The 25,348-nt window shown below is 41.0% G+C and overlaps 1 protein-coding gene across 1 annotated transcript; it reads left to right on the top strand.

The window, feature by feature from the left end:
* Positions 1 to 72: 72 nt before the first annotated feature.
* On the top strand, positions 73 to 25,348 carry RTN4IP1 (reticulon 4 interacting protein 1). Its single transcript, XM_086744975.1, has 9 exons — positions 73 to 440; positions 2,001 to 2,152; positions 2,979 to 3,047; positions 3,289 to 3,413; positions 8,624 to 8,672; positions 10,201 to 10,337; positions 12,514 to 12,697; positions 14,196 to 14,288; positions 25,215 to 25,348. The coding sequence occupies exons 1-9, from the start codon at positions 185 to 187 to the stop codon at positions 25,329 to 25,331; spliced, it is 1,182 nt and encodes a 393-aa protein (XP_086601101.1). The 5' UTR covers positions 73 to 184; the 3' UTR covers positions 25,332 to 25,348.

Here is a 25,348-nt window from a genome sequence, read left to right as displayed (position 1 = left end):
CCATTGGCAGGGCCGACAAGAAGACGGCCACCCATTGGCCGTGGGTACTGGCAGGGAGAAGGAGGAGGGCAGGCCGGGTGTGCGGGGCTGAGTGCTGAGGCGTGCGGGGAGCACCGCGTCCCGGCCCGATCCCGCGGGGCGCCGGCTGCGGGGCCTGGCCCGGCCCGGCTCGGCTTCCCCAGCCATGTTGTCGCGGGGGGCGGCGGGCGGGAGAGCGCTGCTCGGGGCGGCGCGGGCGGCCGGGCAGCCGCCGGTCCGCAGCCTCCGCGCCTCTCCGCAGGCGCGGTCCGCCATGCCCTCCTGGGTCATAGACCGGTACGGCCGCAACGAGGTGCTGCGCTTCACCAGGGAAATGATGTTCCCCATCATACACTTCCCCAACGAGGTCATCATTAAGGTTCACGCCGCAAGCCTGAACCCCATCGACCTCAGCATGAGAAGTAAGTGCCGGGGCCAGGCTGGCGTGCTGGCAGGGGCTGCGCTTGGACTGGGGTTTCCACGTGTTCCCCGGCGTCCAAAACCCTACAGATGTTGTCACCTGCCTGCCCCAGTGGGCACCTGTCTCGGCGGTGCCCAGGCCTCGAAGCACATGTCGCCCCCGGACCTGTGGGAAACCACCTCTTGGAAACTTATTTTTTCCAAGTTCTTGGGGAAGAATGGTACCAAGAGCCATTGCCCTTCAGAAGAAAATGTGTATGTGTGTTGTGGGGGGGGTAAGCTTTTAATGTAAATGACCAATTGCTGTCCTCCACAGGCTTGCAGCTCGCAAGTCAGCTTCATTTTCTAAGTAGCATAACCACGGTGGGGTTTATTTCCTGGCCGCCCCCCCCATCCCCACCATCTGGGCGGTGGTAGTCTCTTGGTCAAGAGAGTAGTCCTTCCAAGGAGCAGTGTTTTCCCGTCTCGTTGAGGTGAATGGGGCTGAAGGTCATTTACCTCAAAGTCAGCACCTGCGAGCTAATCCGAACCATGTTGTTTGTTGCCATGCCTCTTCCTGAACTGGCACCTGAGTACCTGCTATCACCTGGCTCAGGAAATCTTGCACTGACCAGCTCTTTGTATTTGACACGTTTAGTCTGATTTTCTTCCTCAGTTTCAAAGTTTGAAACAGAAGGAGGAAGTTGTGGTCGTAGAAGACCTTGTACTTCATGCTGAGAACTGACCTTGCGTATCAAATCAGATTCAGTAGCACGTGCAGAGATACCTGCAGGAAGCCTACTGACAGAGCTGTAATTTGTGGTTTGGGTGTCTAATAAATTAATTTGGAAAAAATCTTTGTATGTAATTGTAAGTTTGGTTGTGGGACATTTACTGTCTGAGGATTCCAGTTGAACGACCCACTTGAACTGCAGGGCTGCTACTAGTATTTTGAGTCAGTATGAGTATTTCAAAGAAACAACATTTTCATTCTGCTTTCAAGGTGCTTGTTTTTCTGTCCATTTCTCTTCAGTATAAAACCACTTTCTAGCATAATAGGGTACCTTGGCATATGTACCTGAACGCAGACTTTTTTAGGCTGAGCGGAATTATTAGGTAGGTAATTTGTAGCATTTAGTTATTGCTTACTGAATAGAAGTTCAGGTTACTCATCTTAAGATATGCGCTTAATAATTTTTACAGTTATTTTCATGTTGCTTTGTTCGCAGTACTTAATTTGAAAAGGCAAATGGAAGGCTCGGAGTTCTTTTGCATTCCTAGCTACATGATGCTGTTGGAAAATGGAGCGTTTCTAGCAGACTTCTTAGAATTTCTGACAGTGTTATCACATACTAAATATTTTTATAGTGGAGAGCCCATTTTGTGGGCAAATAAGCCAGAACTGAGATTTGCACTTTATTTGTAAAATCTGTAAAAGTATCAAATATTGCGGTTTTTTTGCATGCTGAAGTTATAACAGAAATGAGGCACATTAGGTACAGACAGTGCTTTCTAACTGGAATTGTTCTGTTAATAAATGAACAATCAGTACAGTATGTCATGGTTAATTTCATGTTTTGCAGGTGGTTATGGTGCAACTGCGTTAAATATGAAACGTGATCCCCTGAAACTCAAAAGTGCGGAAACTGAATTTCCACTAACACTTGGTCGAGATGTCTCTGGTGTTGTTATGGAATGTGGACTGAGTGTGTCTTACTTCAAACCTGGAGATGAGGTGATGCCACCAATCTCTTTTTTTTTTCCTAAAATGTATAGTTAAAATATGAGATGTTCAGGTTTCATTTTCATCTTAAGAAAATTCTTTTTTTTTGTTTTTTAATATGTTGTTGCACTGTGAATGAGGACTATCTGGCAGTAAATGTCTAGAATGCTTTCTTCCCTGCCCTTTTTCTCTGGAAAACATGGTATTTCCCAGGCTTGCTTCTGCAAGTTAATTTATTTTTAATTTTTGGTCCATTTTAGTGGTAGCGAGAGAGGAATGTGTTTGTTTATAAGTGCACACTCAAGATGCTGCTTCATTTTTAACTGAAGATAGACTTCTAATAGGAAGGCATTAGTTGGTTGTTTTGTTTTGTTTTGTTTTTTCTTGAGCAACTTATTTAGGATAGGAACTCCGGCATAACCCAAGAACCATTTTGTGAGTTCCCACATAGATACTGGTATTGTTTGCTTTCACCTTCATCAGTTACTTTCATATTTTACCAGCTTCAGTATAGCAAATTCTGATTCCTCCCTGCCCCATGCCCTCCAATCTAGGCTTTCCTGGCATGGAAGTAGTTGAGTTTTTTTGAAAATTTATGTCTTATAGACAGTGTGTTACAATTTATTTACATAGCTCTGCAGTGCTTCATTTAGTCAGTCTTGTGATGATTTTTTTTCTGTAAAGAGAAAGCTAAACTGGATTCTGATAAGTAATGGTGAAGACATTTTGCAAATTGGAAAACAGATTAATGAAGAAAACTTCTGTGTAGGTACAATCGTGTACAAAGTCACAAAAACTGACAGAAAATTGACAAAAATTGTTTTCTGTTTGGTTTTAGGTGTGGGCAGCAATTCCTCCATGGAAACAGGGCACTCTGTCAGAGTTTGTGGTAGCTAGTGGAAATGAGGTAAACCTTCAAAAATGTTGTTAACAGACAAACCCCCCAAACTGTAAAGACTGGCTTTTTTATTTTTCTTCAATGCCTGAGTAACTGTCTGTTTCTTGGTGCTTCGATTGATTTAGACCCCTGTTAGCTGTGAAGATAGTTGAAAATGTGGAATACACCATCTGCAACTCAGTAAAGCTTGTTTAAATATTTCAGTGTTACGTAGGATCTGCTGTGTAACTTACGATTGATTTTATTTCAGGTTTCTTTTAAGCCGAAGCGTCTCAGTCACACAGAAGCTGCCTCCTTACCATACGTAGGTCTCACAGCTTGGTCTGCAGTTAACCAAGTCGGAGGGCTGAACCAAAGTAACTGTACTGGGAAAAGGTAAGTAAATAGTTCTGGTGCTAAAACTTAGTGCTTCATTTTTATACTGATTAGCTGTTTCTAAGACATGTCCGACACTGATGAAGACTCTTATACCATGGCATTCACAAAGACCAGCTGGACTGGAGATGCTGGGTTCAATCTACACAATTGCTGAGAGGCTTCTTTAGAGGGAGACTTGGGGAAGGACCCTGACTGAAGTGTACCTAGCCACTTGCTACTTGCTTCCTCTCTGTAGTGACTATATAGAGGTAGTCCAATGTGTATCTAATCTATAGGACTATACTGAGGATTTAAGGATGGTACCTCTAGGAATTCGTAGGGATTTTGTCTTTCTGCCTGCTAGGACAGCTATCCAAATGTAATATCTTATATCTGAATTATTTTGGCAACTCACAAAAAGCCCTTTCAACCACAGAAGTGTGGTTCACTCAGTTCCTGCATGCATGGGCCATTTGGAGCAGACTCGTTTTCCAGCTTTTTTAAAAAAAATGAGCAGGTGACTGGGTCTTATTTGACCTCTAGGCTAGAACTTTGACGAGGTCAGGAATACAGAAGAGAAGAGGAAAACGTGCAAGACAAGCAGCCAAATGAAATAGAAAAATTGGCTTTATTTATCAGTCTCTTAATCTGACAATGGCAGATGGAGGACAAAAGAGGAAAAATGCATTGAAAGATTGGAGCGGGTACCGTTTTTCTCCTGATAATTGAAATTTGCAGTTATTTTGGCCTTTGGATGTTTGTATAAATAGATAGCAGACTGTTCAGAGTGGAAAGAAGGGCAGAAGTAAAAATACTGGAATTGAAAAATAAAAATAAAAATTACTATGCTGCACCAAAAATTTAGGTCATAAAGTAGTTATTGGACAGTAGGAGTCTAGATACCTGACCTCCTCTTATCTTGGAAGTTACTGTTATAATACAACACATTGCAAAGGGCAGTAGATTTATTGAAATTCCTCACCCACATCTTTAGAACACAATTGAGGTGGTGGTGGTTAATATGTAAATTTCATCTTGAAAATATCAAGTAATTGTTTATTCTAAAGATAAAATGTTTTGAGAAAATGAAACTGCGAAATTTAAAGCTATTTCAAGGAGACTTCATTTTCATGAACTTCCAGCTAGTGATAAACTTTTAGATATGTTGCTTTCCTTTTTGTTTTTTACTACTTAGACTTTTTAAAATTATATTAACTTTCACATGTTAAAGTCTCTTTACAATTTTTAAGTAAGTGTTTAGAGTGTTAAAAGTTGAATTCAATCTGCATTTCTCTCTTTGCATTTAATATTTACTTTTATGTTCCCAATAAATATTTAGTTACTCTGTCAGCAAAAACCATTTTAATGTACGTACAAAATTCTGATGTTTCCCATCTAGAAGTTTTGAATTATAAAAAAAAAAAAGCATAGAATAACTTATGTGGTGGTAGCTTTTTTTTGCCCTGAAAAATTTCTTGTAGGAAAATGAATAAAATGCATTGAAGGGGCTGTGCAAAAGTATATTCCATGAACTTTACATTACTCTCTCAAGGCAATAATTTTAAAAGACAGGGATTTATATGTTTCTTGCTTTCTTGAAATAATTTAATTTGTTTGCCAAGAAGTTACCTACATATGTGATTTTATGTTGGTCTTTTTGTCTCCTGTAGGTGTATGTAAATAGCTATATAGAAGGGTGTATATACACACAAGAGTGTGTCTTATTTTGAAAGAGCAGCGGTATTCCTTGATGAAAGCTACTTCACTGATACTTTATTGCAGTGTTAAGACATCTTAGAAACAGCGAGATTTTTCTATTGGTGTGTATTGTTTTCTTTGCCTCTTTGTGGTTGAAGGGTGGGCTAACCAGAAATAGTAACAGTCCAACATCTGACTGGATGTTGATCTGACAGGAGTATCTGCTGCATCTGCACACAGTTTCACAAATTTTGTTTTTACAAGTTACCTGAAGTGTGCTCACATTGTTTATGATGTCTCCTGCTTCACTATAACTCCAGTTGTTTCTGCATAACCTCTATTCTATACCACTGTAATTTATGTCAATATTCTTGCACAGGCTAAAAGTGAATGTTCTTGTTATCCAAAATGTTCAGGACTCCGTTGTTTTGAAGTTCTCTGTGGGTAGTACCTGGAGAGCTTCTCATATGTGCCACTGTCCTGTTTCAGTAGAAAGAGGATGTGCATGTTAAGCAATAGCTGTTAAGTATGTTGCTTGCTGTATTCACAAAAAGTATGATAAAACCAAACCTGACAATTTGAGAAGTTCTTGAAAATGTTTACATTAGTATTAAGTAAAGGTCTTTTATATAAATACGGAGTCAATATTTTATATGTTTAAGTATGCAGGGTAGAGACATGGGACTCTGTTACTCTAAGCTATTAAACATACACTTCTGGTTTATATTGTTACAATGAAAATTTGAATGATATAATACCCAAGAAAATGTTTGTTTTTTTTTTTCAAAGTCTGTGTGTTATATCATAATTTTATCTGCTGAGAAATACGAAGTGAGTATAGGTTGTAAAACTTCTTGACAGGGTAAATGCTTCTTGATGCAAGAATAAATCTCGTAGGGACATTTTGTTGGCATAATCAAATGTAATTTCATTTTATATATATAAAATTGATATATTTATTTAGTTAAAATGTGTGTATTATTTGGCTTGTAGCTGAGTCATAGAAAATTATTAGTTGTTTATAATCTTGAGAAAATGCTAGTCCTTGTTTTGTACACCCACTCCCCACCCCCTAACTTGTGTCTTTGGTGGAGGGCACAGCTGAAACAAGTCCTAGCTCTCTGGTGCTCATTTCTGACCACATCATAGTTCAGAGCAGGGCCCAGGGAGAAGGGCTGAACTCTCAAATCCTGTGGTATGCTCATCTGGAGAGATCTGCTGACTGCAATCATTTGAACTGCGAAAGCCTCCTATGGGGCTTGGTGAATGCTGTCTTGAATTATGTACCTCTCTCAGAACCAAGCAGAGCCTGGGGTATGAACATTTGTTTTGTTCTTTTGAGATGATTGATTCTTGTGGATCTCTGTTCAGGTCAAGTAATGCGTTAGTTTGTTCTCCCACGCACATGCTTGTATGTTAGTTTACTCCTGAGCTCACCTTTGCAGTGAAAGTGGTGGTTTGTCTGATATGTTTTCTTCTGTCTGTGTTTTCCCAAGGCAATGCAAACAAAACTGTGCCTGCTTCGGCACTTTCCACCATCTGTGGTCCTTCAGTACTGTCCTAACAGGTCCTGCACCTTCAAATGCTTCCTGACTTCCTTGTGGTATGCCAAACAACGTGCCTTGCTGTCCTCAGTGCTGTAAAAATGCTGTGGCACGTGGATCTCCTGTGCACCTTGAGCTGTGGCACGTAGATCTCCTGTGCAGACATAGTTCGCCTCTGAAGCAAAGAGCTTTCTTAAAGTCACAGTGTATGGGGAGAGTTTTAATAATTAGAAGGTTTGGTAGAAAGTAGCCCATGTAACATAGGAAGAAAGCAGATCTGGAAAGTATTTCTACCTGAAGAATCTTAAGGGCTTTTATTGAAGGGGAAAATGAAAAAAAAGATTCCTAGCACAGCAGCTCCCCCAAACTGAAAATGGCACCAAAATCCTTATGCAAAATGTACATTTAAACATGACAGCTTTCTCCAAAATTTGTAGTGGGAGAAATGCCTTTTAAGCAAGGAATAAAATTGGAAAGGCAGTTTGACAAGGTTTTTTTTGAAAGATTTAATTGTGACTCTCCTTTGTAAGGATAAAGATGAGCTTAACCCAGTATCTTCAGGATAGCATCCCTGGGCCTTTTCAAGTGTAATATAATCTAAATATGAATGTTGCTTCAGGCATCTGTCGTTAGAAGCATGGTTCTGAGGATAAGTACTTTTTGGCAGATTTAAAAGCTGCAGGCATTGTGGTTTCAAATTCTTAATCTGAATTTTGCAGCTTGGATCAGTGAAACAGGAGGGAACAGAATTTGATCAGTTACAGAAGAGGAAGTATTTTAAAATAGATACTGTGACCAAAGCCAAGTCTCTTAGGTTACTTCAAAGAATTTTTTTGTAAGCTGAGACTCCAGATTGTGTAGTACAGTTTTGCACTGTAAAAAGCAATTTCCTTCAACATACAACAGAGTGAGATTTAAAACAGGAACATAACCAGCTTCTGAAGGTACTGTAATTTTTCTGGCAAACAAGTTCTGAAAAACATGATGTTCCTCAGTCCTGTGCCAAGATTTCGTCTTGGATCTTCCTTTTGTCCCAGAACTGGAAAATGGGTCCAAAGTCAAAGCACTGTTTGTAGCTTCAGCAGCAAGGCTTTTTTACTAATTGCCTTTCTGAAGTTCAGTTATTTAATAAAATATCCAGATTAAATTTTTGAACAGTGATTAGGCTGCTAGCAGTAAGGTTCTCACACAACTGAATTTGCGTTGATTTTTATTAAATTTAGGGTAGTGTGTTCAGTTAAAATGAATGCTGACTTGCTGATAATTTGGTAATAAACTCTAATTTTCTTGCTTGTGCACCAGTTTCCACAACCTGGCATTTACAGGGTCTTGTTGAGATGCACTGAACTGGAAAAATTCTACTGCCTTTTTTCTAAAGAAAAAGGCGAGTATCTTAATTTAGCAGAACTCAAACTTGTTTATGGTAAGGCTACTTCGTTGTATTTTTGTATTTCTTTGAGATAAATATTATGCAATATGGGAAAATTATGTTCCATATATTCCGAAGTTCCCAGTCTCCCTAGATAATGTGATACTAAATGACTTTTTCTCTTAGATCACCAACATTTTACACAAATTTGTGTTAATCAGATTTTTTTCTTTAGGAAATACTACAGTGGAGTCTGAGAGACAGAAGGGCTCTTAACCGATTTTATCCTAAACTGAACAATTGTGTTTGGGAAAGTGAGCGAAAGGACAGGATTTTGGGGTGATAAACCTTACTGCCTGGATTTAGTGGAAAGCACATAGGAGGGAGACTCTTTGGTTGTGCTGAGATCATGCTCTTGGCACAGGAAACACGATCAGCAATGTGAAGTCACATTATTGGCTATCTGAAGAGTTAATCACTAAGTAACACTGAGTGACAAATACAGTCTTTTGCTTAAAATAATTTGGTGCCAGATATGTAGAAGAAGCATTAGAATACATAGTTACTATAGAGTTTATTTAAAGAACTATTTAATGTATTTTAATTTTCTCTTACAGAGTATTAATATTAGGAGCTTCAGGAGGAGTTGGTACATTTGCTGTACAGGTAATATAAACCAGCATGCCCAGGATGCATCTTCAAACTATTCAATATGAAAAAAAAATATTAATGGAAGGGAATTGAGGGAAGGAATAGTGAAATAGCAAGCTACTGATCGATCTGGCTGATCTGATCGATATTTCCAAAAGTGAAATATTTTCAAATTTATTGCTTTCCATTTGTTACATTGTATTAGTACAATGCAGGGACTTTCAAAGAAAGGAGCTGTGAGTGTAGGTAGTGAAAGATCACATTTCAGTTTGGGTAGAGGAAATCTCTAATTGGTGTAGCTTGAAACATGTAGCCTGTTTTCATTATCTTTCACTCAGCTCTGCTCCATAAACATGAAAAGAACTTATTAGAAAAACTGATGAAGAATGTATGATCTACCATAACTGTTGTGGGTGGTCAAATGATATGAGAGGCACAAGGCTTCTATGTGCAGTGTGTATAAAGCACAGTGGCTTAGATTAACTTTCCCTCACTGTCTTTGCTCTGCTGCCCTTTTGTCTGTAGCTCTAGTAGCTCTAAACTTTGGAGAGTCAACATGCTCTTTTATTGATCCATCAGTTGTGGAACATCCTCTTTTCATGCTCTCATTTAATTCGGAGATTTTGATTCTGATCTGTGTCATCTCATGCTGAAAGATCTTTCTCTTGAGAATATGAAAAAAAAAAACCCATAGAAGTTGGGTGATTGCATCACTATCTTCCATGTTACCAGACTGTAAACATATAATTTTGAAGAGGCTTACAGGAGCATTTTTAGCGGTAGGCCATGATAAAGCGGGCAGCTAAATTAGATTGGTACGAAAGGCTGATTAACCACTGACCATGTGCAATTTCTACCTGATTAATCCTGAATAAATTACATTAATTAATCCAGAATAAACGTAAAAAAAAGACTACTGTGAATGAAAAATGAGATTACAAAAGAGATAAGTAAGTAGCAAAAATCCTTTACTGTAGCTTTTGGAGTAGAAGATACCAGGTTATCTCCCCTGGGGTAAATCAGAGATTATTTCTTTTTTCCTCTCCTTATTAATATTTAAACTGTTTACAGTGAGATAGATCTATTAAATACTTAATAAGCAGGTAGGAATAGAAAATATTTTAATTTTAAATATTTAAACATTTTTAAAGGTTGATCTGGTGACAGTTTTGTAAATTGGTAACTTGGACAATACCTCTTGGTGTATATTTAACTAGCAGATTCAGATGGCAATCTGAGTATTTTATTTGGAGCCTATTATATATCCTGAGACTGGATATCTGTAAGTGGCATTAAAAAACCACTCTGTTTCCTCCACACCAACTCCTCCCTCCTCAAAACCTCCTTAAATATTGATGAATTCTAAGCATTGTTTGTCTATGGGATATGTGACAAGTTATCATGTGTTGGAGCATGGTCTCCCCACTCCCTGATAAAGGTGCTCATTTATTATATAAATACAGTGAGACTTTGTCTTTTTAAGTTATTCTCAATGTTTCATTAGATTTTAAACATTGAACTTTTTTTTTATACATGTTTTTAGCTATTGAAAGCCTGGGGTGCACACGTGACAGCAGTTTGTTCTTATGATGCTAGCATGCTGATGAAAAAGCTTGGAGCGGATGATGTGGTTGATTACAAATCTGGAAATCTGGAACAGCAACTGAAAACATTACCCTTGTACGTGTTTGTGCTGCTTGATACTGAGATGAAGGAGATGGTGGTCAGACGTTGTTCCTTTTGATTGCTTGACTCCTATCTGTCAGAACTCCCTCTTTTTTTTTTTGTTTTTGTCTTTTTTTTTTTTGTTTTGCCTGCCCCCCCCTTTCTAAGGTGCTACTTTGTAAAGCAAATTCATTTCAGCCTGTTTTGAATGCAGTTTGCCAAGAGAGTATCCCAAGCACAGGTTTCATTGTAGGATTAAGCCAGTTAATTTGGCTTGTGGAGGCAAGCTCACTTTCACATGCTTTTCTTCAATGCCTGTGATTTGAACAGTTTTGTCAGCTTCCATGCGTTTACAAAGCATGAATAAATTAAAATAAATCTCAGAAATCCTACATGAGGTTAGTAAATAGTAAAATTGATCTTCTAGAGGGAAGAACTGTATCATGAAGCAGTTAACTGACTTGCCTGAAGGTTTTTAGCTGCTATGCAACTCAACTGGGAATAAATTTATCTTCTATAACAGCTGCCTCTGATAAACAGTCACACTTATCTTGTCACAGCAGTTATGTTTAAACTAGCTTGGGAGTTTTCTCTAGAACTGAAGTCTTTTTTTGCTTTTGTAATCTTTCCATCTGTTTAAACTTCATCTACTGTGACTTGTATTTGAATATGGTATCTATACTACTTTTTTTTTAGCTAGATTGAGTTAACTTTCTGGGAGGGGAAATAGAAGCTGTTCAGTCTGTGAAAGAATCTTACTGATAACTGTGCTAAGAAGGCATGTGCCGTTTAACTATGATGTGATTGTCAGCAGGTCTGAGGTCAACTGTGAGGGTACTGGCACTGTCTGTATGGGCAGAACGTGCAGCAACTAACTTAGCTGTTTGCAAGCAGTGCTAAATTTGCCTTTTGGCAGTTCAGCTTCTTAAATGCTAAACATCCATTCTAGCAAGTGACCCTTTTTTAGGAGATATCAACAGCACTGTCCTAGGGTGCAGTTTTAGCTGATCATTCAGGTATACTGAGAGGGATGTTCATACTTCCCTCCCCTTTTCAGTTGCACGGACTCTTCAGACCCTGTAGTGAGGTCTGCTCCAGTTTTCCCTGGAGCAATTAATTTTCATGATTTTAATTTCTCTTGTTGGCAGCTAACTGTTAGGTTGACCGCATTTTAACGTGAAGTCACATCCTTTAAGACAGGCAGGAAAACTGTCTTTCCAGAGATAAGAACTTTTCTGTTTAATTTGCATAAAGTATTTCCCCTCTTATTTGTAGGTTATTTAGATTAGATGAATGTGTATATATGTATCTATTGCTATCTGGAGATTGCTGGAGATTTACAGATGAGAATGAGCTGTGCGTCTAACAGAATAGGTGCATAGCTCCCTGTTGCCCTGTTCAGCCTTTACAGGCTCACATGCTGGGATAATGAGAAGGAACGCTGAAACTGTGGCTTGTTGCCAGAGGCTGTGTATACCCATTCCATGGGGGGAAGGTTTAGATCCTTTGCATTATTAGGTTCTACGTCAAATAGGTAGTTGCGAAGAAAAGAGCTGTCAGTAGAGGTAAAATGGCCCCAAAACAACTAAGGACGTCAAAAAAGACTTTTAGAAGTGAAGGTGAGAATTGGGTCACAGAAAAGATGTGAGGAGGTAAGGGTTAGCAGAGTAATTTGTTCACGTGAATTTGGCCACTGGAACTGACTTTCACGTGAGTACAGCATGTGCAGGAGACGTTCCTAGTCAGGATGTGAGTCTCGACTAGCTTTTACATGTACAGACCGTGTTGCTCAATGCTAGAACCAGATTTCAAGACTGTTCCAGTAGTCTCAGTGGGAAGGCTGAAGAGATGGAGCTCTAGAAGACTTTAAGCAAGTATAGAATGTAGTTGTGCATCTAAGAGTCTGGTTTTTGGAGTTTAAGTGAAATTTAAGTTATCTAAATAGCTTGTGTCTGCTGTGCAGTGAATGGGGAATAAGCTGTAAATTTAACTCCCATTGTACAGTAAAGCTGGGATTTAGCTGAAGTCTTGGGACTTTCTTGCCTCTGTCTGGCAGGTGGAGTATTTTACTGTGTTGCAGTGACATGTAAAAATGTAAACTGTAGCAAATTTCTGACATGAATTATCTTAATTATGATGAAATTATTTTTCCTATATCATGATTTTAAACCTGTTTTTCACATGTCTGCAGATTTGATTTCATCCTAGATAATGTTGGTGGATCCACTGAGAAGTGGGCTCTAGATCTCCTGAAGAAATGGTCAGGAGCAACATATGTTACCTTGGTGACACCTTTCCTGATCAATATGGACAAACTTGGAGTGGCCGATGGCATGTTACAAACAGGAGTCACTGTTGGTTCCAAAACTGTGAAGGTATTTGACAAAATCCTATGAACTTTAATATTATGTAGTACTCTAGTGGCTTCCTTTGTGGCTTGGCTGCTAGTCATATGGCTCGTCTAGAGACATCTGTTGTATTTTCCAAATCTATCATTTTCATTTAAAACCATTACCCCTTGACCTGTTGCTGCTGGCCTTGTTAAAAAGTTTGTCCCCATCTCTCTTACAAGCCCCCTTGAGGTACTGAAGGGCCACTGTGAGGTCTCCCTGGAGCCTCCTTTTCTCCAGGCTGAACAGCCCCAACTCTCTCAGCCTGTCCTCATAGAGAGGTGCTCCAGCCCTCTGATCATCTTTGTGGCCCTCCTCTGGACCTGCTGCAACAGGTCATGTCTTTTCTGTGCTGAGGGCTCCAGAGGAAGCCTTAATTGTGGCCTTTTCCCTGTGGCCTCCCTGGTGAGTCCTGCTGACAGTTAGTGTTTCATAGTAAACAGAGCAAATCCCTGCCGCATTGAAGTGAGGTTAATTTTGCTACCCTCTTTAGGCTGGTCAGGCTTTCTCTCAAACCATTGTTCCATGACTGATTCTCTTCATCCTATTCCAGCACCAGAGAGTAATAAATGGTTGAGGGTGGCTAGAAAGTCTTTCATCTCTTTCATGTTCACGTGTTTGGATGGTGGTACTGATTTTTCTAGTTTTCATAAGTGGATCTTAAAACTTTCCGCCAGTGGCCAGATCAGTGAGGCTTTTTAGAACTTTTCTTTCTTCTCTCAACATGTGTACTTGCTCTCCAAATGAATGCTTTTCAAGCAGTTACTATGGTGTTCCTGTGATGGCATGGCTGAATGAGATTCTGAGTCCTGCACCGATACTTTCAAAGGAAAACTCAAAAACAGAATGAAAAGGCTGGGAAGAAATAAAGTAACATTATTTCTCAGGGTGCATGTTTCCCTGATGAGGAGCATTGTATGCCATGTATTGAAGATAATCTCTCTTTGGCAGATGATGACTCTTATTCCTGTAATAACTAACTCAGAGGAGGTGCTCCTGACTTGTGCTTGTGAGATCTTCCCAAAATGCTTTTCATGTGCGCTGCCATCTGTCGTTGGACAGTGATGACTTTGGCAGATGTGATCGTGGAAAATTTATCACTGACACTGAGGTAGAAGGTTCTAAATGTCACATTGCTGGGTTTATTTCACTCCCTTTGTGAATGTGTACAAACATATAGTATCATTTCTCTCTTACGTAACAGATAATGCCGTTTCTAGCTGCAGAGACAAGGTGGTTGTTTTTCTCAACTAGCTGACTTGTGCAATTGCACACAAAATTCACCCTAATCCTATTGTGATAATACAACATCCCTGTCTGTACATTTAATCCACATGCTTAGGTGACTTTTTTTTCAAACACTAGTGTATAATTTCCATGTCTCTTCCTTAAGTTACTTCTGCAGTGCTTCTGTCATTAATTTTTGATTCCCATTTCGGTTTCCTGACATGATTTTTTAATATATTTGTGATCTTTCTTGCAGCATCTCTTTAAAGGAGTCCATTATCGGTGGGCATTTTTTATGCCAAGTGGCCCAAGTTTGGATGAAATAGCAGAACTAGTTGATTCTGGAAAGGTATGTCACTAAAGGTTATGTGGGTATTTGTGCTCAAAGAGGTGCTGCTTTGACTCAAAAATGGTGTAGTTTACAATCAGTGAATAAAATTTTGTGAGAGTCACAGTGAGGCAAACTAGTTAAGAATTGACTTGCTTCAGTTTCTAACTTCTGCCTTTTGCATGGAATTCAGGAGTTCGTAGTCCTTAAGACTGTTTTGCCTTCTCCCTCTCCACCCTACCTGTTTTTAAAACACAAAGCTTGCTAAGTTATGAGGAAAGAATGTCCAGTGGGATTTTTTTGCCAGTGAGAATCATTTACCATGAACTCTAGTGTTGAAAATTATGTTTTAAGACACCTCATTTAGTCAGAATGAGTGTGACTGTGTGTATCTGCATATGCAAAATTGCCTAGCCTGGATCGTCAGGATTCCTGCCCATAATGTGCACAGAACTGGAATATTCAGATTATTGTAGGTCATAGATGATCTGCACTGGCATAGTGGTGACAAGAATCTTGTGTTTCATTATTTCAGTGCTTCAGAGTATAATGTTAGTGCTAATTTAGCACAATGACTTGGAATATTTTGAGCGTTCACAAGCTTTTGGGAGATCTTAGTGGACTTGGGGGAAAGGCATGAAGTGGCAGATAGATGACTGCTTTTCTGATCTTCCCAGGTTTATGAGCTTGTTACAAAATGTGTGTGAGTGTGAGCAGTTGGTTGCCTGTTTATTGGGCTGTGTGGTGCTGTAGGTCCTGGCAGTGTCTTTTTTGGATAATTTCATGTTGCCAAAATTCCAAAAGTACAGAATATAGACAACTGCTGTTAATTTTTCTGTGTGGTACCTAAGCAGAAGAGGAAGCAGAGTCTGCCATGACTGCTGGTTATTCCAGTACGTGACCTGTCAGGCCATCTTGTGCTCAGAATTTGTGCATATTAGTAAAATTTAGATGTCTCAAAATTTGAGTGTTGATCTCCTTTTTCACTATGCATTACTATGTTCCAGAGTTTGGAGGAGTAAACAAATTGCTGTCATGCTGAAGTCCTTATTGCTTCTATTTGCCACCTCAGTGCTGCTGATCAGGATAAAAATCTTTCTGAATTCAGCCACTCCTGTTCCTCTGTCGTGACCAGTGTACTGCTGACACAGCCAGTGGAAAGTTTGTGTTTCCTACCTACTCGTAAACAGAGGCTGTAGCTGCAAATAAGCTGTGGTGAAGTTGTTCCTGGTTGCAGCTTTGCACCACTCTGCTTTGCATTATGCCCCGTGCGGTAGGGATTATCCTATGGTCAAGAAAGAAACCCTAGAAGATGCTCCTTGTCCTGTGATCGCATCCAATCACACTGCTAAGAAACAGAAATGCCCTTGACTTTGTTTTTACCGTTTGTCCTCTTTCTTAGCCAGTCACCACTTGTTTTGTGTTCTTCTCCTACCTTGTATGCATAACAAATGCAGAATATGCCCATGAAAGCCTCTTGGGAAACACCTGTTTATGCAATAGAGATAGGGCTTAATCAGTGTTCTCCGCTTAATAATCTGGACAGGTGAATTGTAAAGCCATTTAAAATGCGCGTCATACATATATGAATGTCTTGATGTACTTTTTGTTCTAAGATGATCATGAGGACAAAGATGTTTGCTTGGTCTTTTATGCTCTGTCTGCAAAAACAGGTTATAATGTCAGACTGTTTATCTGCATAGTCATTATTCTAACAGCATTTTACTCTGTTTTGTAAAATGTTATAAACACCTATGCTGTCATCAGTATTTTATAAGACCTGGGTGTGTTCCATTTAGACAGATGTTAATAGGACTGTGACCTTTACTGTTTAGACACAAACATTCTCTTAAATGGACAGATCATCCATTCAGAAGAGTAGGGGCTTTGGAAAAAAGGCAGGAGAAAACTACTGGAGGAAGTGTACCGTAATTTCCCATAACTAAATGAAAATAAATGTTTATATTTGAATAGGAGAGAATAAATTAGAAATGAAAAAAAAAACCCACAAAGCAATAAGAGTGTAGCAGGAAGACTTGGGGAAGCCAGCAAAGCGAGCTCATGTGGTTGAGCTTAGTTTTGAGTTAATGCAGTTTTGAGTAATACAGATTTAGTTGTTTTGACACTTCAGTGAATTGTCTTTTCTGTTACAGACGTCTTAATTCTGGGATTGTATGAAGTGTGAATAGGAGAGCAATTGAAGAGCTCCTGAAAATAGGATTTTTTCAAGAAAGTATAAATCATGAGGGTGGATTTAAATGAAGGAAATTAAATGAATTGATGGTTTAAAGAGATGACGTTACAGTATGTGAAGCTTTGAAGAGCATACCCCTGAAGGAGTTACAGATCACAATGATTTGTCCGTGTTTTTTCTTTTAGTCCTTTTACACCAACACTGATTTTTAGTTCTGATGAGTTCATCATCTTCCTTTGCAGAAGCAAAAGGATTCTCAATCCTTCAGTGGATGAAGAATAAGAAAAAGGGCATTTTGTTTAAAGATACTTGGTTTTCACACAGATAATCTTTGCAGCAAGAAATAGAGATTTGCAAAATGTCAGCTATGAGCAGGAGTTCTTTTAAAAGCCTTTTTAATGGAGAGGAGAAGAAGAGGATTTGATGAGCTAGTACAAGGAAGAAGAATAATTTTCCTTTTGTAATTTACCTGCACATCAGCTCAGTTCTGGGGATTGTAAAACCATTTTCAGTTTATGAGTTGTCGCCTTGCAGCTGGACATCTTGCAAAGAGACTTGTGAGAAATAGGGTCTGGGAGGCTGCTTCAACAGTAGTGGGCACGGAGGAAATAAAGTATTTCCTTATCAGATTTTAGAGATACTGGCTACTTTCTAAACTGCTGGGAAGTCCCTGCTGTGGATTGAATTTCACCAGTTAATTATGAGCCAGTAGGGACTGGCTTAACATGGGCTCCACCAAATGAGTTGATAAAGCACATGTCAGAAGCTGGGGATGTAGGGATCTCTTTCCATGGCAGAATGTTCCTGGTGAATTACAAGGTTCTTATCTAAAGACAACTGAAATCAACAGAGTCTTTAGTTCAGGACACAGATCTGCTGGCACACTGTTTGCTGAAGCATTGTCACTGAAAGGCTTCTTAGGAATTAGAAGAGGGTGGAAGCAGAGACAGGTAGCCTAGGAGGTCTACAAAGAGGCTGTGCGAATGGCCAGGGATCAGGTGAGGAAGGCCAAAGCCCTGACAGAACTGAATCTGGCCAGGGATATAAAATGCAACAAGAAGAGCTTCTACAGGTATGTAGGGGACAAAAGAAAGTCCAAGGAGAATGTAGGCCCCCTCCGGAAGGAAACCGGTGTCCTGGTTACCCAGGACATGGAGAAGGCTGAGGTACTCAATGACTTTTTTGCCTCAGTCTTCACCAATAAGGGCTCTTGTCCCGCCACCCAAGCTGTAGAAGGTGCAAGCAGGGACTGTGAGGATGAAGAACCGCCCACTGTACTCGAAGAGCAGGTTCGGGATCATCTGAGGAACTTGAAGGTGCACAAGTCCATGGGACCTGATGAGATCCATCCGCGGGTCCTGAGGGAACTGGCAGATGAAGTTGCCAAGCCACTGGCCGTCATATTTGAGAAATTGTGGCGGTCTGGTGAGGTCCCCGATGATGGGAAGAGAGGGAACATAACCTCAATTTTTAAAAAGGGGAACAAGGAGGACCCGGGCAACTACAGGCTGGTCAGCCTCACCTCTGTGCCTGGCAAGGTCATGGAGCAGATTCTCCTGGAAACCATGCTAAGGCACATGGAGAGCAAGGAGGTGGTTGGTGACAGCCAACATGGCTTCACCAAGGGCAGATCATGCCTGACCAATTTGGTGGCCTTCTATGACGGGGTAACAGCATCGGTGGACAAGGGACGAGCAACGGATATTGTCTACCTGGAATTGTGCAAAGCTTTTGACACTATCCCATGTGACATCCTTCTCTCTAAACTAGAGAGACATGGGTTTGATGGACGGACCACTCAGTGGATAAGGAGTTGGCTGGATGGCTGCACTCAGAGAGTGGTGGTTAACGGCTCGATGTCCAAGTGGAGACCAGTCACGAGTGGTGTCCCTCAGGGGTCCTTATTGGGCCCGGCCCTGTTCAACATCTTTGTCGGCGACATGGACAGTGGGATAGAGTGCACCCTCAGCAAGTTCGCCGACGACACCAAGTTGTGTGGTGCTGTCGACACGCTGGAAGGGAGGGATGCCATCCAGAGGGACCTGGACAGGCTGGAGAGGTGGGCCCCTGCCAACCTCATGAAGTTCAACCAGGCAAAGTGCAAGGTCCTGCACCTGGGTCATGGCAATCCCAGGCACAAATACAGGCTGGGCGGGGAATGGATTGAAAGCAGCCCTGAGGAGAAGGACTTGGGAGTGCTGGTGGATGAGAAGCTCAACATGAGCAGGCAGTGCGCCCTTGCGGCCCAGAAGGCCAACCACATCCTGGGCTGCATCAAGAGAAGCGTGGCCAGCAGGTCGAGGGAGGTGGTTCTCCCCCTCTACTCTGCCCTGGTGAGACCCCACCCGGAGTACTGTGTCCAGTTCTGGAGCCCCCAACACAAGAAGGACATGGACCAGTTGGAGAAGGTCCAGAGGAGGGCCACGAAGATTATAAAAGGGCTGGAGCACCTCTCTTAGGAGGACAGGCTGGGACAGTTGGGGCTGTTCAGCTTGGAGAAGAGGAGGCTCCGGGGAGACCTGATAGCGGTCTTCCAGTACCTCAAGGGGGCCTACAAGAAAGACGGGGAGAGGCTGTTCAGTAGGGCCTGTTGCGATAGGACAAGGAGTAATGGTTTTAAAATAGAGGGGGGTAGATTTAGATTGGATATTAGGAAAAAAATTTTTTACGATGCGGGTTGTAGAACACTGGAACAGGTTGCCCAGAGAGGTGGTGGAAGCCCCATCCCTGGACACGTTCAAGGCCAGGCTGGATGAGGCTCTGAGCAACCTGATCTAGCCGGGGATGTCCCTGCTCCTTGCAGGGGGGTTGGACAAGATGACCTTTGAAGGTCCCTTCCAACTCTAACCATTCTATGATTCTATGAATTAGTTTGATGTATCTGCAGTCAGCGTTGTGGATTTAACGCGGACAGTCTTGGGTTTTGTTGCTTGCTTAACTTCTTGCTCCTTTCTACGGATGTGCTACTTAGTCCTTGGTGAAAATATACCAGACTCATTTAACTGAGTAAGTTTGTAGAAAGCCTCTAACTTATAATTGAGCACTTTCTTTGCCTTTTATAAAGCCTGATGGAGGAAGGCGGGCTCAAAAGGCTCCTTGGTGTTGTAAATGGGAGCACTTATGTGTGTATGTTCCTGCAGGACTATGATAGGATGGGGGTCAACATGCAACCCTACAGAAATTTGAAATTTTTATTTTAACTTGGTGCCATCTAAATGCAGTGCAGGTGTGTATGTGCAGTATTTCTGGTGGCTTAATACTCTTTCCTTCAGAGCAGAGTTGCATTAGATGGGTGATGGGGGAAGGTTAGTATATTTTTTTTTTTTTTGCATAAGGAAAGCTAAAGGACAAGCAGAGTCTCTGATCATGAAATTAATAGATCATTCTCTGTGTAGTTTGCTTTCTGGATAAATGTTATAGGACAGACACACACAAGAAAAACAATTGCATGCCTATATTAATGTAATTTGTGTGTAGTGTTGATTATACATTTTGCTGAAGACAGTAGATGCTTTGGACATAGCACCTGCTGTTGTGGTTTGGAGGACAGAATGCTGACCGTTCTTTGGCCTTGCTGCTGGCTTCCTGTGCAATGCTGTACAAATCACATAATCCTTTGCTACCACAATTTCTCTATCTCCTAATGAGGGCTAATGCCCTATATCCATCTTTGGTGAGTTCCTCTGAGGTACTGTTAAAATGTGGAATTCAATTGTTTTCTATTGATAGTCTTTGGTGTTCTGGAAGTAAATAACACAAATTGATATGGTCATCTACTTTGACATTACTTGGGGTTTGAGATGTTTGGATGGCCGTGATTTAAGATGGCTCATATTCCTCCTGCTAGCTGAGGTTGTCACAGCTTCTTGACTGTATCCTAACCCCTGTCTATTAATTTGTTTCCAATTCATCTTGTTACAGTTCTGCAAGTAACTTTCCCTGGCCCTTGTTGCACAATTGTTGCAGATTTCTCTCATCTGTATGAATACCAAACAGCTGATGTTAACGTACTGAGTCCTTGAATGTTCTCCAAATCTGGCATCTCTAGATGTGGCCTTCTCTGCAGTAATTCCAGTCTTTGTCTTTATGGCTGTGCTAAGGTACCTTAAGGTACCCGAGGTGACTTGCCCTTGGGTGATGCCTGCTTTACTCTCCCTATCTGAAAAAGGACAGTAGGGCAGCAATTCTGTACTTAAATGTCTGTATTGACTGAGATCAGTCCTTCCCCCCACCCTCTTTAGTCACTCACACTCATTCTGACAACCATCTTTCTCCATGCTAAATTGCAAAGCTTGCACTTCCCCCCCCCCCCCCTTTTTTTTTTTAATTTTGTTTTCTTGTTGCAGTGCTTTTGCTTGCCAGGTTGGTTGGCTAGAGCCCAGAGATGTTGATCAAGGAGAGGATGCCAAAAGCTCTGTTCAGTCCTTTCTCTTCCAAAAGGAACCTCTCTCTGCATTTTGTCATGGCCACCAAAAAGCCACTGTGATATTAAAACACATCTGCTCCTCTTCCCCCAGGGCATGGTACCTTGCTTGTGCTCTTTATGAAAGTGCTGTGTGATTATATCATAAAATGTCTGTGAAAGAAAACTAATGGAAAATTTGCATACTGTGGAGAGATAGGGTTTGAATATGTAAATTAACATAAACCACAAATGAGGTCTGGAAAAATTTCATCATATACCAGGTATTTAATCAAATGTTTTGCCTCAGCCTGATTAATTGCATATTCTGTAGAAATTCAGTACTAGCGTTCCGAGCTCTATTCCCCTCATGGAGGAAGGCACTATGTCCAGCACAGCAGTGAAATGTGGGGTCGACAAGACAGCTCTTGTCAGTTCTGAGTTTAATTTGCAGGTCATGCAGGTCTATTACTCTAATATATATACAAAACATAATATGCTTTCATTTATAAATATATTTATACTCATATATATAATTGGACTAATGTTTGTTCTGTCTTTATATGGTAGCGTTGTCACAGATTGCTTTAATTACCACGGCCATCCTTTACAAACCTGGGGGAGAGTCAATGCACTGTCATTGCCCTTGGAGTAAGGGGACTTTTTTTTTTTTTTTTTTTCCTGCTTTGAGCTAGGCTTGCTCTGATGGCCCCTGGGGTTCTGTTGTTCCTCTCCCGAGACTGTCAAGGCTCTAGCTCTCCCTCCAGCGGCAGAAAGCAGCTCCACACTCAACTGGAGCGACTTCTTGCTAATCTAAGGGTCAAAACCATCTTCATTCCCTTCATGTTTTCTCACTTGTCCCCTCCTGATAAATTCAGACTGTGTCCTTGCTGCCGCACAAATGAGGACCTCCAAGGGTGGGCTTGAATTCGCCATTAGCAGGAGTGTGTTCCTGCTGACCAGTCAACTCCAGCCAGTGCCTGTTTTCTGCCTGCTGCGTTCAGAGCTGGATTGGCTGGGATACCACTTCTGTGCTGTATGTAGGGTAGCCTTTATCAGCAATTACTCTTTTTATTTTTCCAAACACGTGAGTTCATTTCAAGAGATCTGAGATTCATTTCTATAGTATGCCCTGCATCGGAGAGAATGAAGAGGAAGAAAATACCTTTTGGGTCCAGTCTGTTTTCAGATAAACATTTCAATGCGTGTGTGTGTAATCCTTTCTCTCCCAGATTTTAGTTTAATCCCTTTTCCCTGAATAAATAGGTGTCCTCTGGCAAGGAACTGATGTGTGGCTGTAAATAGGCGGTGTTTTTATTATCCAGTTAATCTCCATTTATTATCACACATTCAACAAACAGCAGACGCTCCCCTACTTGTTTGTCTGTTCACAGGAAGAAATTTTATCTTAGTCAGTGGATTATGGTAAAGGCTGAGTGAATCACTGTGCCGCAACACGGTCAGCCCTTTCAGGGTTATTCAGACAATGGGACTGACCAGCCAGCCAGATAAAATGTTTAATGCTCTAGATTGTCAGGATCATCAATTTAGTATTCATGTCTCTCTATAGCACTGCCTAAAGCCAGTGTTTAAATGGAGCTAGAGGTTACATCAACGTAGCAGAGGGGCTTTGAGTGTGTGGTGGCTGCAATACTCATGGTGTTTTGAACTGTGAGGCTGAATTCAGGGTTCCTCTGAATCCCTGTGTCACCACTTTTCAAATGCCATGCTTTGAACTTTACCCAATAGGCTGAGGACGGAACATACCTTGTTCTGTCAGGGTTATAAGCTGCAGCCTACAATAAATGACTGCAGGTAGCAGAACACTGAAGCAGCTTGTTCATTTTCTCTCAGTTGCTGCACGTGTCTGAGAGTAACTCTTGCCGTCCCTGGAATCCCTTGCGTTTCACATCCCTTCCCCGAATACCTTTCCCCTCCTCCCAGCCTTTTGCCCTGCTAGGGTCATCTGGGTCCATGCTCCAGCAGGCTGAGTTTCTGTATTTTTTTTTTCTTAACTGAAGCACAGCTTTGTATGTAACTGCTACAACAATAAGGACTTGTACAAGTGCTGCACTTGTGCTTGGCTCAACAAGGTTATTGAATTGGTTTTTTTGCAAAGCTTCAGCTATGAAAGCAAGGGTTGGGCTTCCTTAAAACAGTCACTGCTGATCAGCAGCACGTTCCTCCTGCTGATAGTCACAGCAGCTGCAGTTCACTCGGATGCTCAGTTTACCCAAAGCCATTATCTCATTCAGTGTTTTTGCTGCCCTGAGTCCATGACCTTGACTTTGCTGATGCCTGAGACAACATTTCCATTTTGTGCTGGTTGCTGACCAAAGGTGATTCTGTCTTAATCATCTGTGCCCCACATTTCTTCCCCAGTTGAGCAGCAGAAAGTGTTACATGGTGTCTTTGTGGCTCTTTTCTGCTGTGTTACTACTCACTTTGCTAGAGGTTTGTTTAGAGAGGTTGTCCTGGCAGAACAAGGGAAAGAAATTACCCAGCCTTGTACCCTGCAGCATAGCAAGTTTGAGGCACTTAGTGAACGTATTTATTTGCCCAGTTGCTCTCATAGTGATTTGGCTGCTAATTCTTTTTCTTTGGAGGGGGGGGTCACTCATTCCTGCTTTTCTGCCATGTAAAGTTTCACAATACTGCTAAGCTTGCCTTGACAAAATAAAAAGGAAAATCCTAGTAGCAAGAGTAGGAGACACTGCAGTGTAGTAATTTGGTTATTGATGTCTTGGATTACTGGTATTGTATAAGCAAAAATAGTATTTATTTTAGTGTAAAGAATGAATTTCAAGGTAAGGCATTGCGTATGAATAAAGAGAAAATTAAGAGAGTTGTGAAAAGGACCTACATGAACAACTACCCTTTGTTGTGCATTTTGGGAGGGTGCTGGGTGGTCAGAACCCTGCTTGGAAAATGTGTGCGTACAACAACCTTTCCTTAGTCGTGCTGCCTGTTCACTGTCTAAGCAGCATGTCTGAGTATGTACCTCCTGCCTTCTGGTAAAAGTAAGCAAGCCTTTTGAAAGACAGCACTGTTCTGATGGTGGCAAATTGTTTGTCTCCTTATAGCTGTTGCATTCCTTTTCTATTTAGTGAGATGCATATCCTACCAGGAGAGGGCAGTTACCAGTTCTGGAGTATTCAACAAGATAGTGTGCCTGCTAGTAGCTGTGAGGAAAAAGCCTGAAGATATTTCTCATTGTCAAAAGCAACAAATTTTTTTCTAGCGCAGTAAATAGGGTATTTGGGTCTTTGTTACTTAAAGTCTTCAGCACTGCAAGAGCTAGCTGCAGACTCACCTAGTGTTAATGTTTTCCTCTGACAAGAGGATTAGGATCAGTTCATCAATGCAAGATCATGCATAGGGCTGGTGTTAGGAGATTCAAGGTAAGAGACCAGCCTCAGGGTACATAGGATCTTTGGAAGGATGTGCACAGATCTTGTTTTGGCCTTTGGAAAGATGACTCAGAATTTGATGGTAGAAAAAAATCTCCTCCCTTGGCCCAGCAGCAACAAATATTTTTCAGAAGATGCTGGGACAACTTCTTCCTCTGTTGGTACACTATGATGTCTAAAGAAAAAGCTTGTAGGGTTTTTGGGCTCCTTAGTTAATAATGGGGACAGTGAATAGGGTAGTTTCACCTTCATTATTAGAAATGAGTGTAAAACAATCCAGAAGGCTACTCTACAAAATTAATGCCAAAATAGCAGTTGATGCAAGCTGAGCTTAATGGTGTATGCCTGTTGGAATACACAGTGGCTGAGTTTTCAAGTGTACCTAAATGACTCAGCAACAAATGTTTGTGGACTCTTTTTTTGTACTTTGTTTGTGGCCAAGTCTTTTAAGGGTGCTGAGGCATGTGCCGATGCAGATTTGCACTAGATTCATAGGTATCTTTAAAACATCTGACCATCAGAAAAATTATTGGGTTTAACAAGAAAACTAGTAGAGAAATATGAGAAAAAAACATTCTTCCTTTTCCTCATACTATCATTGTGGACAACAAAAAAGTGGAACCATGGTGCCAGCTTTTAAAGGGATTTAGAAGTTAGAACCTCACGTGGGGACTTTTAACAATAAAGTCCCAGGTGAGGGCTCCAAACTGTGCTAGTAGGGATGTTTCAAAACTTGGGCAAAGAGCAGCAGAAAGCCTCCTCCTGCCTTGCAGAGGGATCCCTGACAAAAGTTAAAATCTAGAAACTACATCTTTTGTCAACTTCTCCCAAAAATACTGTAAAGAAACATCCCATTCCTTTCTCTATACACTTTTGAAGTGTGAAGGTGATGATACATTATTTTATTCCTAATATAGTGACACTTTTTCTTTATTCTGTAGATTCAGCCAGTTATTGATGAAGTCTTCTCTTTTTCTGAAGTTCCAAAGGCCTTTCTGAAATTGGAAGGAGGACATGCACGTGGGAAAACAGTGATTGATGTAATTAGTAAAAAATAAAGTATATCTAATCATTA

This window comes from Chlamydotis macqueenii, chromosome 3, assembly GCF_036417535.1.
Source record: "Chlamydotis macqueenii isolate bChlMac1 chromosome 3, bChlMac1.mat, whole genome shotgun sequence".
Classification (NCBI taxonomy): domain Eukaryota; kingdom Metazoa; phylum Chordata; class Aves; order Otidiformes; family Otididae; genus Chlamydotis; species Chlamydotis macqueenii.
Note: the sequence above shows the minus strand (reverse complement) of the source record. Positions and strands in the feature narration are given on the sequence as shown.